The sequence below is a fragment of the Drosophila tropicalis genome, unplaced genomic scaffold, assembly GCF_018151085.1.
Source record: "Drosophila tropicalis isolate 14030-0801.00 unplaced genomic scaffold, ASM1815108v1 contig_1187, whole genome shotgun sequence".
NCBI classification, from domain to species: domain Eukaryota; kingdom Metazoa; phylum Arthropoda; class Insecta; order Diptera; family Drosophilidae; genus Drosophila; species Drosophila tropicalis.
Genome location: NW_027172559.1, coordinates 1,146,891 through 1,162,109, shown reverse-complemented (window position 1 = coordinate 1,162,109; position 15,219 = coordinate 1,146,891). Strand labels below are relative to the sequence as shown.

Here is a 15,219-nt window from a genome sequence, read left to right as displayed (position 1 = left end):
CGATAAACTTAATCGTCTAAATGAACTTACAATAAATATTACTTCAAACTCTACCTTTTCTGGACAGTGTGCCCCAGGTCCTGGTTTGGCATCATCGCTTCCAAACTTGTATTTGCCTCGCATGGTATAGGTTGGGGGCTTCGGCTTGATGGCTGTGTATTCGCACTCATAGTATCCTGGTCCGGGTAGAACCAGAGCCGGTATCAGCGGAGCCTTTTCGCGACCCGCCATTGTATAAGCAGGAGCCGAGCGTATTGGTCCCTCTTTGCTGTTGCCCAAGACAGTAGGGATTTTGTAGACATTAGGAGCTAAATGAGATGGAAAGATAGATTCATCTTATAAAGATTACAACAATTTAAGTTTGAGGTTAGGACTATGACTTTATGGTTGATTGACTGGTGTTTCGGATGGCTGGGTTAATAAATGAGTAAGCTTGGCTGCAAAAAAAAAAAAAAACAATAATAACACACAGATACACATGGGAAAAACTTAAAGCATATTCAGTAACATAGCAACAATTGAACATAGAGCTTGAATTGAATAAGTTACCTTATGATCTTCTCTTGTACACTGCTTGCTTCTACAGCGTACTTAACCGTCGATACTTTCGTTGATTTACCCCTGGTAACCACAGCGCCATCTGACTGGAGCACGGTGCGCGTACTCGAATTGGCCGCCTGCATTGCGCTGGCATCTGCAGTACCATGTGCGGTTACCTTAACATTACCAACTTCAGATTGTCCATTGGCAACATGACGAAGTGTGGTTTTTGTTGTGGTAGTGACCGATTTTGTCTGATCGCCATTAGTTATTGGTGCGATCTTTATGTGGCTGTGGGTGTGATTTGTGCTAATGCCATTCACCTGCTTCCCTACAGCCGGCTTCACGTCGTCCTGTTTAACAGTTGTTGTGGTGAGTGTAGTGGTAGTGGTGGTTGTGTGATTGTTCTCTCCATTTTGCCGTACTGTGTGAGTGTGCAAATATAATAATAAAAATAAAATACTGAATAGAGAAAAAAAGTGTGCTTCTTAAATATAGACACAAATGCGATAAAAGCGTCTTAAGCTTATATGTATTTCATATCATACACATGACTTAGAATTGTAGTCAAATATGAGTCGCAGACCTTCTTGCTATTCCGGATAAGAATTGTACACCCCTATTCATTTAACTGCTTCGGAAATAATTAACTCAGGGTTTCCTAAACCCTTAAGGAAATATAAAGATTTTTTCTTCGAGCTACTCGTTGAAAAGGGCAACCACTGTAACAGCTAAAATTTAAGCAAAGTATCTATACATAATTCTTCAAACATTGGGTAACAATAAAGCCTAAACAATATAAAAAAACCGTTCAACCCCCTCTACATATCGGTAGTCTCTGATGTGAATGTGGATGAGTAGCTTACCAGGACTGGCTAAGCGTCGCTCGCGTCTTTGCAAGATACGATCTTCAATGTAAGCGCCTTTTGGTTCTAGTGAGTGCAGGTGAATATATACAGATGCATAGAGAGGGGGATATCAAAGGCCAGATCACCGAACAAACAAAAATGTGCGAGTAAAACATGAAACAAACAACAAGAAGTAACATATATAGATTTATACATCCATCACCATATATCACAACCGAAGGCTTTGGTAACTAGAAAAAGTAATTATTTTACCTGGAATTTGTGGCATTGGTAATGTCTTCAATCCAAAACTGTAAGCCGGGGAACTATCAACTCTACATTGCTCAGGATGATAATGTCCAGGAGCTACAGAACAACACAACACAAAAAAGCAAGCTACATGCAGTCTTCCAGCTAAAGTGTATCTAACCCTATCTTTTACCTGGTGCATCAGTGGAAACCTTAATCTCAGATTTGGTTCCAAACGTATAAGCTGGTGAATACTGTGTACTGTGCTTTTCCGGTTCATATGCAGTGGGTGCTGTAAAAGTGGTTGTTTATGGGTGCTGATATATGTATGTTATGTCTCAGAGTGTAAAACTTGCCTGGTGTATCACTGAATCGCTCCCTTTTCAACTTCATTCCAAAAGTGAATGCTGGAGTGCTGTCCAGTTGACAATGCTCAGGACGATAGTCGCAGGGCGCTGGTGTCTCACTCAACTGCTCGACAACAGTACGGCCTGTAATTGTGTAAGCAGGTGTATGGTCGAGGCGAACTTTCTCTGGGGCATAGTCGCATGGCGCTGGATGATGATTTTCCACTTTGGGGTCATATTTGCCACCAAAGCTAAAAGCGGGTGTGTGATCCAGTCGTACCTTTTCTGGGCAGTAATCACCAGGAGCGGGAGTACCATTCAAAACTTTCAAATTGTGCTTGCCAGCCATTGAGAAGGCAGGATTGTGATCTTGTCTCACCTTTTCGGGAGAGTAAGCTCCTGGAGCGGGTGTGTCACTAGCTTTGTGGAGGTCGTAACGACCAGCAAACGAAAACGCGGGAGTGTGGTCAAGCCTGACCTTTTCTGGATGATAGTCCCCAGGAGCAGGTGTATTACTATCTACTTTAGGATCATTCTTGCTTCCAAAACTGTAGGCGGGTGTGTGATCTAAACGAACCTTTTCGGGACAATAGTCTCCAGGAGCTGGTGTGTCACTTGAAACAGTTAGGTTATGTTTGCCAGCCATTGAGAAAGCAGGATTGTGATCCTGTCTCACCTTTTCGGGAGAGTAAGCTCCTGGAGCGGGTGTGTCACTAGCTTTGTGGAGGTCGTGACGACCAGCAAACGAAAACGCGGGAGTGTGGTCAAGCCTGACCTTTTCTGGATGATAGTCCCCAGGAGCAGGTGTATTACTATCTACTTTAGGATCATTCTTGCTTCCAAAACTGTAGGCGGGTGTGTGATCTAAACGAACCTTTTCGGGACAATAGTCTCCAGGAGCTGGTGTGTCACTTGAAACAGTTTGATTATGTTTGCCAGCCATTGAGAAGGCAGGGTTGTGATCTTGTCTCACCTTTTCGGGAGAATAAGCTCCTGGAGCGGGTGTGTCACTAGCTTTGTGGAGGTCGTGACGACCAGCAAACGAAAACGCGGGAGTGTGGTCAAGCCTGACTTTTTCTGGATGATAGTCCCCAGGAGCAGGTGTATTACTATCTACTTTAGGATCATTCTTGCTTCCAAAACTGTAGGCGGGTGTGTGATCTAAACGAACCTTTTCGGGACAATAGTCTCCAGGAGCTGGTGTGTCACTTGATACAGTTGGATTATGTTTGCCAGCCATTGAGAAGGCAGGGTTGTGATCTTGTCTCACCTTTTCGGGAGAATAAGCTCCTGGAGCGGGTGTGTCACTAGCTTTGTAGAGGTCGTGACGACCAGCAAACGAAAACGCGGGAGTGTGGTCAAGCCTGACTTTTTCTGGATGATAGTCCCCAGGAGCAGGTGTATTACTATCTACTTTAGGATCATTCTTGCTTCCAAAACTGTAGGCGGGTGTGTGATCTAAACGAACCTTTTCGGGACAATAGTCTCCAGGAGCTGGTGTGTCACTTGTTACAGTTGGATTATGTTTGCCAGCCATTGAGAAGGCAGGATTGTGATCTTGTCTCACCTTTTCGGGAGAGTATGCTCCTGGAGCGGGTGTGTCACTAGCTTTGTAGAGGTCGTGACGACCAGCAAACGAAAACGCGGGAGTGTGGTCAAGCCTGACTTTTTCTGGTTGATAGTCTCCTGGAGCAGGTGTGTTACTATCTACTTTAGGATCATTCTTGCTTCCAAAACTGTAGGCGGGTGTGTGATCTAAACGAACCTTTTCGGGACAATAGTCTCCAGGAGCTGGTGTGTCACTTGACACAGTTGGATTGTGTTTGCCAGCCATTGAGAAGGCAGGATTGTGATCTTGTCTCACCTTTTCGGGAGAGTATGCTCCTGGAGCGGGTGTGTCACTAGCTTTGTAGAGGTCGTGACGACCAGCAAACGAAAACGCGGGAGTGTGGTCAAGCCTGACTTTTTCTGGATGATAGTCTCCTGGAGCAGGTGTGTTACTATCTACTTTAGGATCGTTTTTGCTTCCAAAACTGTAGGCGGGTGTGTGGTCTAAACGAACCTTTTCAGGACAATAGTCTCCAGGAGCTGGTGTGTCACTTGATACAGTTGGATTATGTTTGCCAGCCATTGAGAAGGCAGGATTGTGATCTTGTCTCACCTTTTCGGGAGAGTAAGCTCCTGGAGCGGGTGTGTTACTAGCTTTGTGGAGGTCGTGACGACCAGCAAACGAAAACGCAGGAGTGTGGTCAAGCCTGACTTTTTCTGGATGATAGTCCCCAGGAGCAGGTGTATTACTATCTACTTTAGGATCGTTTTTGCTTCCAAAACTGTAGGCGGGTGTGTGATCTAAACGAACCTTTTCGGGACAATAGTCTCCAGGAGCTGGTGTGTCACTTGATACAGTTGGATTATGTTTGCCAGCCATTGAGAAGGCAGGGTTGTGATCTTGTCTCACCTTTTCGGGAGAATAAGCTCCTGGAGCGGGTGTGTCACTAGCTTTGTAGAGGTCGTGACGACCAGCAAACGAAAATGCGGGAGTGTGGTCAAACCTGACTTTTTCTGGATGATAGTCCCCAGGAGCAGGTGTATTACTATCTACTTTAGGATCGTTTTTGCTTCCAAAACTGTAGGCAGGTGTGTGATCTAAACGAACCTTTTCAGGACAATAGTCTCCAGGAGCTGGTGTGTCACTTGATACAGTTGGATTGTGTTTGCCAGCCATTGAGAAAGCAGGGTTGTGATCTTGTCTCACCTTTTCGGGAGAGTATGCTCCTGGAGCGGGTGTATCACTAGCTTTGTGGAGGTCGTGACGACCAGCAAACGAAAACGCGGGAGTGTGATCAAGCCTGACTTTTTCTGGATGATAGTCCCCAGGAGCAGGTGTATTACTATCTACTTTAGGATCGTTTTTGCTTCCAAAACTGTAGGCGGGTGTGTGGTCTAAACGAACCTTTTCAGGACAATAGTCTCCAGGAGCTGGTGTGTCACTTGAAACAGTTAGGTTATGTTTGCCAGCCATTGAGAAAGCAGGATTGTGATCCTGTCTCACCTTTTCGGGAGAGTAAGCTCCTGGAGCAGGGGTGTCACTAGCTTTGTGCAGGTCGTGGCGACCTGCAAACGAAAAGGCTGGATTATGATCTAGTCGCACTTTTTCAGTATCGTAGGTTCCCGGTGCTGGAGAGTTCTTTGATTTATGTAGGTCATGGCGACCGGCAAATGAGAAAGCAGGATTGTGATCGTGCCGTACTTTTTCGGGACAGTAGTCGCCTGGTGCCGGAGTGGAGATATCTGTTTTCTGCTCATGCTTACCGCCGAACGTGAACGCTGGGGTGCGATCACTTCGGTACTTTTCCGGAGCATACGAACCGGGCGCTGGTGTTTCGTTGATGGACTTGAGTTCATGACGCCCCGATAATGTGTATGCGGGGGTAAAGTCCAGTCGCACCTTTTCGGGCTGATATGTGCCAGGTGCGGGAGTGTCATTCGAACTAGTGACAGTTACCCGCTGTCCAAATGTATAGGCGGGTGTCTTGTAAAGCACACATTTCTCGGGCTCGTATGCGCCGGGTGCTGAAAGAGTTTAAAGTAATTTGGGATTATTAATACGTATTGTATTTAATACAACGTGAGTGCACTTGAAGCAATTACTTACCCGGCGTGCAATCTACTACATCGTGAGAGGTTTTGCCACTCATAGTGTAAGCAGGTGTTGTATGTAATTTGGACTTTTCGGGGCTGTATGCACCGGGTGCTGTTGAATAAATCAGGTGTGTAAGGAAAGCACTTCAAAAAAAAGCCTACATACTGGACCCACCTGGCGTAACACTTATCTGTGAATGCTTTGTTTTGAGACCAAAACTATAAGCGGGTGTGTGTTCTAGTACTACCTGCTCCGGCTTATACGTGCCCGGGGCTACAATACGGTGCATAGATTTATTTAAAAACATCGTTCTGATGTGTGTGTTTAAATTTACAAACCTGGTGTATAGTCGGGCCTTAGTTCGTGATGCTTGATGCCAAAACTGAACTCTGGTGTCTTGTTCAGCTTTACTTTCTCAGGGCAATAGGCACCAGGAGCTGCGAAGAAGATATTATGAAGTGAGTACTTGTGAGTGCGACATCACGATTGTACATAGATTAATGTAATACAGGTAACTGTCCAATTGTCTAACTCTAGATCAGGTGCCTCAATTGCAATGGAAATTACCTGGTGTGCCCTGATCGTGTTGGATTTTAGTTCGTCTACCAAATGTGTAACGTGGCGCATTCTTTTTTGATTGCGTGACCTTTTCAGGGCAATAGCTATTCGGCGCTGTTAGTGTTAATAAAACAAAAAAATTTAGACTACTCATAGGACTAGAGTGAGCTACAACTAGTAAAGTGAGTACGGAAACAGTTAAATAGTTAGTTAGAAAGAAAAAACGGGTTTAAATTTGTGGTACAAGGGAAAGAAAGAAAGAGATTGAGAGTTATATGAGTGAAATAAGTGGGGAAGTTAGCTAAACCAACACCAAACTGGACAACAAGAACAGTCTTTCAACTGGAACAGGCGAATACTAAAATAATACTATTCGGCCAGTTAGTTGTGTTACCTGGATTTTCAACAATGTAAACTTTAACCTTAATGCGACAGGAATAGCGTGGCGCTCGCGGCCTAATGACATCAAGTGGCACCACTTGATAATGGTTAGGTCCTAACCAGATGAAATTGTTGTTGGTTGTTTTTTTTTTTTTTTTTTTTTGTTTAGTTTAATGATTTCGCATTCATTCATTAGGAGAGAAAAATGTTAAATAATTAAAATCAAATTAAATAAAGTTGAAACAACAATTATAAACACATCTCACAAACAAAAGAGCTACACTAAAAATCTATTATACAAAAGACCAAAAGAGATGGAGAGAAAGAGAGAGAAAATAGAGGGAAACTAGCTACAACTACGGATATGTTTATGCTCCAACTAAGGATATGTTTATGTTTTTACTACTGAAGGAAGAGGTTTATAGGAGAGCAACTTACTCGCTGCTGTCGGGAATGAAACTTGCATGGAATGAGCTATTCATGTTCATATACAATGATGATTCGGGGTCCGTGATCTGAATGCTTTTGATTGATGATCCATCTTCTGATAGGCATGCAACAACAATAATGGCCATAACAACAACCCAATGCCAAAATCCAAGTCCAAACACCATTCCAAAACACCATAAGAAACCAATTAACTCTAAGGCCATAGACCGTTCTGACTTACCTGGTATTAGACTGAACTTAGCATTGGCAGGCTTCTGGCCGAAAGTATATTTTGGTGTTGCATCGATAACAGCCTTTGCAGCGTGCACTACATCATATTCCCCGGGTCCGGGATTTGAGAAGCGACTCATTTCTTTCGGCCGGCTCTGTAAAGTTGCTGCCCGTGGATAATCTTTCCCCTTTGCCCGCAATCCAGTTACATTATATTGTGCTGGACCCGGACCAAAGGTATCATACTTGTTGTACAATTTCTGTCCAAATGAATATGATGGGGCACCTTTCTTCTTTGAATCGGGAACTTTGCTTCCTATAGATAAATATAAACATACATATCGATTATTTTAATAATTCCAAATTCCTAAAAAAAAAAGAGCTTACCAATCAATGTGGGTAATTGTACTATAGCCGGTCCTGGATTGCTAGTTTCAGCGGCTATCTTACCCGTACGCACTGTGGGCGTCCATGGACGTTGTTCAATATTTCCACCCATGGTTAGAGATCGGATGATACGTACACGTGCACAAGGACCCCGGTTGAACGGTTGAACCTTTGGCTTGGTGAAAAATACCTAAAAATAAAATATACACTTTGCCGATCACTAAACTCATTCCTTTATATCGGATAACCTTCTTAGTCATATTGTGGCTGTCTTTCGATATGCTATGTAAATTGTTGCTCTATATTCACTCAAATTTGATTAGATTTGCTATGAAAAACATATATAGGTAACCTAATAATCTAGATCGTTGGAATACAAACATAACTTTTCGTTGGGGTGACATAAAATCAATCGCCCTCAAACTTTATTCAAATATGGCATGTAAGGAAACTTCTTCCTTCCTATAACTTTTGGTTTGTTTCGAATTTTCTGGGCCAATTCGTTAAGAGTGTGTGTGGAGGCTAATGACAGGCCGTTTGGGCAAGGGCGTGTCGTGACTGTCACATTGAGATTTGTGAGCTCGTGAAAGGAACTCGAAAAAAAGACAAACAATGGACAAAAACAATAGCTTTGTGGTAGGCTCGTGACCTTCTTTTCACAGCTATGGCAAAAGGCGTTGCATATCGACAGGCGGCAGACCCGCAGACAAGTCTGTTGGTACCCGTCGGTATCAAGCACCTCAAAACACCTATGAATTTCGAGTGAGTGTAATCGATACATGAGTGACGACGACGACGACCCCAATTTAGCTGATTTTACCCCATTACCTCTAACCAAAGTTTTTGAATAAACTTTTACTGCATAAACGTAAGCCTTGTTAGGTCTTTCATATGGTAATAGGATAGGTATGTATGAGGAGTACATAGTTGGAAAGACGGGGTTAAAGTTGGGGGACTTACGTTTGAGATGAAGCTTATGACTTTTGTATTTTGAAGTGTCGAACAATATCAAAATTAAGAGATCAAGGTTTCAGAACTTATCCTGCAACAAGGTTGCGCCCCCAAAAATATCAAAATTTGCACGAAATGTACAAAAAACTATGCTAAGTGCTAATGTTGCCCATTTTGAGGGGTTTGTTAGCCAACAAAACGATTACTTTTAATGACTTATGACCGCCGTTTGCATGTCGAAGTGGAAACCAAAGACTGTGGGCGGAAAGCGTGCAACTCTCTTTTCGATGGCCGTGAATATTACTTGCTATGTAAATAATTGCTTGTATGTAGAAGGCGTGGCATAAAGTCGTCTAGCTGTTAACAGGGCCAATATACATATGATGTAGCTATTGGTAATACACATACACAAGCACATACGCATATTGTGACGTTTGACGAACAACAATGAATTTTGTTTTTTTTTCGTCTTTTTGTTTCTGTTTTTTTTTTTTTTCGGAGTGGGCCTGCAGTTGTTTCGACCTTGCACGCAATTTGAAATAAATTTGTTGCTTTTTTCTTCTTTTTTTTGTTTGTACATAGAACAAATCGCATTAGCTTATAAGGCGATTCTTACATCATCATCAGTATCCCCATCGCCATCATCATCAACATCATGAGTGGCAGCGGCAATAATCACAACCCACACACCACAACGGTTCAATTCATTTGCGGTTTGGGGCCAAGATCAATTCTTGGCGATGAATCAGTCAGTCATGTTTGTGGAGTCAGACATATGGCAGACATCTTGCGTGGCACACACCAAGTTGCCTGCCTACAGATGGTTAGTTTCAATTTAGTGGCAAGTTAGACCAAGAGGAGGCCAGGGCATTTAATCAAGTTAATGGAGCATTTTGGTCATGCAATTGCAGGCAATAAATTGGCATGCAAAATACAAAAATCTCAGATTAGAGCAGTGAAAATTATAGATGGTGATGCCTGATTAATTTGGTTACTGCAACTTGGGGGTGCAAGGTTTATCAATGATCCGGTTCTAAAGCCGGCTAAATACGCCCACAAACTCAATGCTCTCTCATTGTCATAGCAAACTGGTCAGATTGCTCTATTAGCAATATTTATATTATACAAATCTATAGATTAGTTGCTCTTCTCATCCTCTACTTTGCTTACTCTCTTTCATCTGCATCTTGAGCTTTTATTTTCGTCGTTATCATTAAAACCTTGAACAATTTGTTTATTTAATTATATTATATTTTTTTTTCTTTTTTTTGTTAAACGAACACAATTCGAATTGATTTTCACACAATTGACCTGACTTAAGAGGTAGAGTAGCACACGTCAGCCGCAATTTATGATGATATCAACCTTAGAAAAAACAACAAAATATATATCCAAGAGACATAAACACGTTATGAACTATATGATACCCTATAACAAAGTTGATGGCCTTTAAAAATAATTATAAATCATTAGAATATTTTTTAGAAACTCCTAAGAAATTGTTGTGGTTCACATTTCTGTTTTTAATGGGGAACTTTTTGCTGTACATAATTCAATTTTCAACGTTTATCTTAGCGTATAGCAACTTTTGTTATTATAGATAAAGAGAATGTAAACAATGGAGTACTATGGGGTAGAAAAGTAGATACGTATTTTTTATTTATAAAGAGTTCAAAGTATAGGTTAAGGATACTCTAAGAACTCTTGGAAGTCATCAAGCAGTTTGAGAAATGTGAAAAGGCTCTTAAGTTTATGTAGTTAAAGATCGAAACAAAATAACATTTATTATTCAACCGATATGATTTGATAAAAACACCGATCCCTATTCTCAAGAGGCAATTTCTTAGCTTAAAATCTCAACTTAAGTGTAACTATTTAAATAGGACACCTTTTACTTTGCCTAAGCAACTTTTTAAAATCCATATAGCTTAAAATCGAAACAAATAAAAATAAACTTTTCAAATAATATGAAAGTCATATTTTAATTATTGTTCTTTGCTCAAAGTAGGATATTTTGGAACACCTATTATCCTAATAGCCATTAAGCTTGAAATAATATTTTTCTGGTGAATGTCTGTAGATTGACTTTACTTATTAAACCGCAGTCTATCAAACTGTTGTTGGCTTAATAGTCTAATAAAACTTTCTGATTTTTTGTAGGCAAATCAAATATATACTAGTAAACGTGAAATCCAATACAAAGATTAAATTTTTAATAAATTTATGACATCTGTTGTTAAAAAGCATAGATTTTAATTAATATTAACTAGATAGTGTACATTATTTAATAGCCTGATGTTGAGTGTTCAACATGCCCATTTGTGGCTTACTTATAGAGTATTTAAACGCTATCCGCAATCGCTTTAAATACTATATTCATACTTTTTTCCATTGTTTCGTTTCACGCTCTTCCTCCATATGATGAATATAAAATATGAGCTCATTTCCCCAAATAATTTTCAAATTCAGACATTTCAAACGTCCATCATCCAAGACCAAACTTTTACGCCCAAATATGGTTTAACTAACGTTTCCTTTATAGCCCACATTGAGTTGGAAATTGGGTTTCCATTCAGGCAGCCAGACATCGGCCTACACAGAGTGGCATAAGACTGAACTGCATGACTTCGTATTTTTTGGTTTGTTTGTCTCTATCTTCCCCTGTTGAGTGTGTAAAAAGTTTAATTAACAGCAAAACAAGTTAACCAAAAACTCCCAAAAAAAGAGAGGCAACAACAACAGGTCGAACAACCGGGAAAAATGCCAAAAAAAAAAATATTGAGTCTAACAGAAATATATTCCCAAATTGAGCTGATAAAGATACAAGCAGCGGCAATATGTGTACCTATAAAGAACTGACGTCAGCTGTGAACTAGTTTGTGATCTCTAAATCTAATTAAGTTACCAGCATTTAGAAACGTGTTTTGGATTCTCAATTGCAAAACTTTACAAATTTTCAAACACAAAACAAACAAAAAATGGCCATTAAATAAAAAAACCTGAAGAGAAAGCTGGGAAAATTGGTTAAGCACAATAAAAATTGGCAAAAGTTAGTCAGAAATAAACTAAACAAAAAGCTGATAAAAAAAGCTTGTGAAAATGTTTTTTCAAAACATTTCAAATGGAATCGCTTAGTTAGGAGGAACAAAAAACCAAACTTAGGTGTTGTGTCATTTAATAAATATTTATCTTCTTTTATTTTGTGCATTTTCTTAACCTATCCCCCTAACTCGCTGCTGCGTTTGTTATACTCTTCCCAGAGATAATGATAATTGGGTATACTAATATTGCCAAAGGCTTTACTAAGTATGCAAATATGATGTGTTTAAGTATCTTCTTTTCAGTTTTGCTTTTTTTAAACTTTAAAAAAAATATTAATTTGTTCATAATTCAATTTCACTCTATTACTTTTCTTTGAATATCTGTTAGATAACAATTCAAAATTTGATAATTTCAGTCTATTTATACCTCTTCTATCTTTAAAAAGATTGTCTTAGGAAAACATTTTTGTAACTCAATAATTAGAACCTTTTCTAAGATACGATGTTTTTAAAAATCTTGATATCAGTATTTTAGAAAATGTTTTTGTTGTTGAGGCTCAAAGAATTTGTTCACAATCTTTTTCATTGTTGGAAATGATTTTTAAAAAATCTTGTTAACACTCTTCAAAATCTTTTGATTAACTTTGTCGAAAACGTCCCCAGAAATATAAGTTAGAGCAAGAATTTGAAAGAGTATAGAGTTACGGTACTTCAAAATTAATCCAAGCCCTCTGGGTTTTGTTTGACTTTTTTATATATTTCTTTGGTAATGTTTTGTTTTTGTTTTTGTTACGCTTTTTTGTCTGTTTTGAATCTGTGCTTATAATCACTGACTTTGAAAAATGAGCAGCGTCGGGTCGACCGGTTATTAGAGCTGCTGATGTCATGGGCCAAGTCTTTGAGAAAACAAAAACTTGAAAGGTTACACTAAACCTGCGAAAAGTAATTTAAAGTTTTCAGTCCAGAAACAAGTGACATCGTCATACATATGTACATATGTATGTATGCTCTGCATATAACCATTGACAAAACAATGGGAGGTGGTGCATTGCAACAGCTGATGATAGACCAAACAAACCGGGAAATGCCAATACAAGCAGAGTTAGACAAATAGACAGACAGTCAGACAGAAAGGCATGTAGGTAGGCAGGCAGGCAGGCAGAGTCTAATAGACTCGAATCGACCTGCCTGGATGACTGGTTGACTGCCTTCCTACCGCACTGACTGAGACAGTCAATGAACTTTTAAGACAGCACGCAATCCTGAGCCGACTACTACCAAATTGTTAACGCCTACCCAAAAAGTATGATTTACCTTGATTATCCTTTTGCCACTCACCACAAATTGTTGTAACTCTGCCGCGTTTCCTTTTTTTTTTTGTGTTTGTTTTAAAACTTTTTGTTATTTTCGAATTTTCCTCGTTTTTTTTGCACAATAGAAAACTTTACGTTAGCCAAGAGCTAGACGCCTTTATGCCAAACAGTCCTTTTTCGATGCTTTGCACCTTTTTCGCAGGATTCTCAAAACATCTGTTCGTATTGCGGAAGAACTGTGTTTTTTTTTTTTGCACTTTTTTTCGTTGGTTTCGTTGTGTTCGTTAATTGAGCTCAAGTGACAGCTGCGGTCTCTAAATTTAGCTAGAAATTGTCAAATAATTTACAAATCGTTGATTTCGCGTTGATTTATTAATGTTTTTTTTTTTTTTGCTTGTTGTATGGGTGTTTTTGCTTTAAGTCAAACTTGAACCGCACTCAAGAGCTGCCAAATAGAAACTGTTTTCATTTCAAATCTGGCGTTCTGTTTTGTGTGTGTGTTCAGTGTAAGCTTTTGTATTTCCGTTGGCTTAACATTATAACCGTTTGCTGCTAGATTTAACAGTGCACAGTGGGTTAATTGCAATTTGTCTGCTTTTTAAACCAAAGTGTTTATGCTTCACAGATATACATACATATGTCATAGAATATATACACAAAAGCTGGAGAATAGGTTTTTAGATTGACTATTCTTATCAAATTTTTTAGATTATCTATTTCAATTTGAAAAGAACACAACAAAAACAAAATACTATAAATTTACAAATGTAACTTATAAAATTTTATGAGGCTTTCGAAATATGTTTTGTTTTGAGGATGAAATTGATTTTCGAATTTTTTTTTTTAACGAAGAATTTCAAGAACGAAAGCAACTTTTGTATTTTTATTCTAGAGACTTTTAGCATTTTAGCTTATATGTCTCTCTTCTTTCTCCAAATCTCTGTAAAAATATCTTAGCCCAGACAAAGACAAAGTTCTAAGCTCTTCCCTCTTCAGCGGTAAGATACTTCTGTCTTTTTTGAGGGTCTCAAAATATATAGAGGTGCTAACTATTTTGATACCAAATTTGTAAAATTCAAAATTGTTTAATAAATTTTTTTAACATAAGTTGATTTCAAAGCGTTATCTTTGTCAATGTTCCACCTCAAAATAATTAAATCTCGATTGGTAGCAAGTTAAGACGATTCGACCAACAATGACAGGTGTGATATTTTCAAATCAAAATTTTTAAATAATTCTATTCTAATAATAATAGTATTAGAAAAAATATTTACAACTAAAAACCGTTCATTGAACGGCAGACATGCTGTAAAGTTACCTTGAAATTACTTGCAACTGCAACGAACGTTTTCAGTAAACTCATTCAATTACTCATCTTGTTTAAGTCTGGAGATTGATTTTATTTCGATTTTTTTCTTACTTTGCATTTCAATTTGGACCCAAGAGAAGATCTAACTGATCAACGTGTGCTGCCTTCAACCCACAGTTCATTATATGTATATCTTAATGGCTCACTGATTTGCTGTAATTCGATTGGATTGTGCTCATCGAGCAGCCTATTTATGGCATTTTATTCAAAAGCAATGCCGCTATTGCGGTTATGTAATGGAAGATCTTGTATCCCCATAGCTCTCTCGCGGTTTTGCACAAACATAGACAACCTTCACCCACACACGTGCCTAATGGAGCATGCAAAATAAAAAACAAAAAAGACAAACAAAAAAGCATTGATTCATTTGTTCATGTTTTGCTATTCTGTTATAATTTGAATTAATATTACATTTCTATCACCGTCATAATTCAATCAAATTTGTAATATTAATATCTGGTTTTATTTACCGGTTTGGTTTTTTTTTTCTACTATAATTCCTTACTGTGATCTATGGTTGCTTTTAAAAAACTTTCACCTACTATTTGTCGGTAGTGTCTCACTGTTTGATTGTTTATATTCTACTAAATTATTATTATTATTAATTATAGTTTTGAAAGTATTCCAAATCAGGTGAAAGAAGAAAGAGAACTTCATCAAAGATTTTCAAGTTTTGCACGTCAAACAAATGTTACTTGATGAAGTTCTAAACATAAAACAAAATCATAACAAAATAAACATATTACTAAATAATATATTTTTGTTTAATTTTGACTGATACTATGATCAAAAATCTATCATAAATTCTATAATTTACATTACCCAATATAAGAAAATTTGTTTTTTTTTTCAATTTTTATTAGCGATATCACTTTGATGATTTTTCTGGGTGTGTTTTTTAATTTGTTGTTTTTTATATTTAGGGGGATTTC

The 15,219-nt window shown here is 38.6% G+C and overlaps 1 protein-coding gene across 6 annotated transcripts; it reads right to left on the bottom strand.

Annotated features, from left to right (window-relative positions):
- Positions 1–167: 167 nt before the first annotated feature.
- On the bottom strand, positions 168–13,373 carry LOC137575199 (uncharacterized). 6 transcript variants are annotated; one of them, XM_068287654.1, is made up of 13 exons: positions 12,920–13,373; positions 7,614–7,803; positions 7,237–7,542; positions 6,195–6,299; positions 5,966–6,064; positions 5,802–5,900; positions 5,640–5,738; positions 1,994–5,557; positions 1,831–1,929; positions 1,662–1,754; positions 1,407–1,472; positions 550–964; positions 168–308 (listed from the first exon to the last, which is right to left on the bottom strand). In XM_068287654.1, the coding sequence occupies exons 2-13, from the start codon at positions 7,723–7,725 to the stop codon at positions 302–304; spliced, it is 5,064 nt and encodes a 1,687-aa protein (XP_068143755.1). In that variant the 5' UTR covers positions 7,726–7,803; positions 12,920–13,373; the 3' UTR covers positions 168–301. The 6 variants fall into 6 exon arrangements, with proteins under 6 accessions (XP_068143755.1, XP_068143746.1, XP_068143738.1 ...); XM_068287645.1 differs by having other exon boundaries at positions 12,944–13,373; XM_068287637.1 differs by lacking the exon at positions 12,920–13,373 and adding an exon at positions 7,862–7,961.
- Positions 13,374–15,219: the final 1,846 nt, after the last annotated feature.

Bases quoted from the DNA above. Each gene is read 5' to 3' on its own strand.
- LOC137575199 (XM_068287637.1), bottom strand. The intron at 7,543-7,613 runs GTAAGCTCTTTT...ATTTATCTATAG, and splicing joins ACAATTACCCACATTGATTG to GAAGCAAAGTTCCCGATTCA. The intron at 1,755-1,830 runs GTAAAAGATAGG...GTTGTTCTGTAG, and splicing joins GGTTTCCACTGATGCACCAG to CTCCTGGACATTATCATCCT.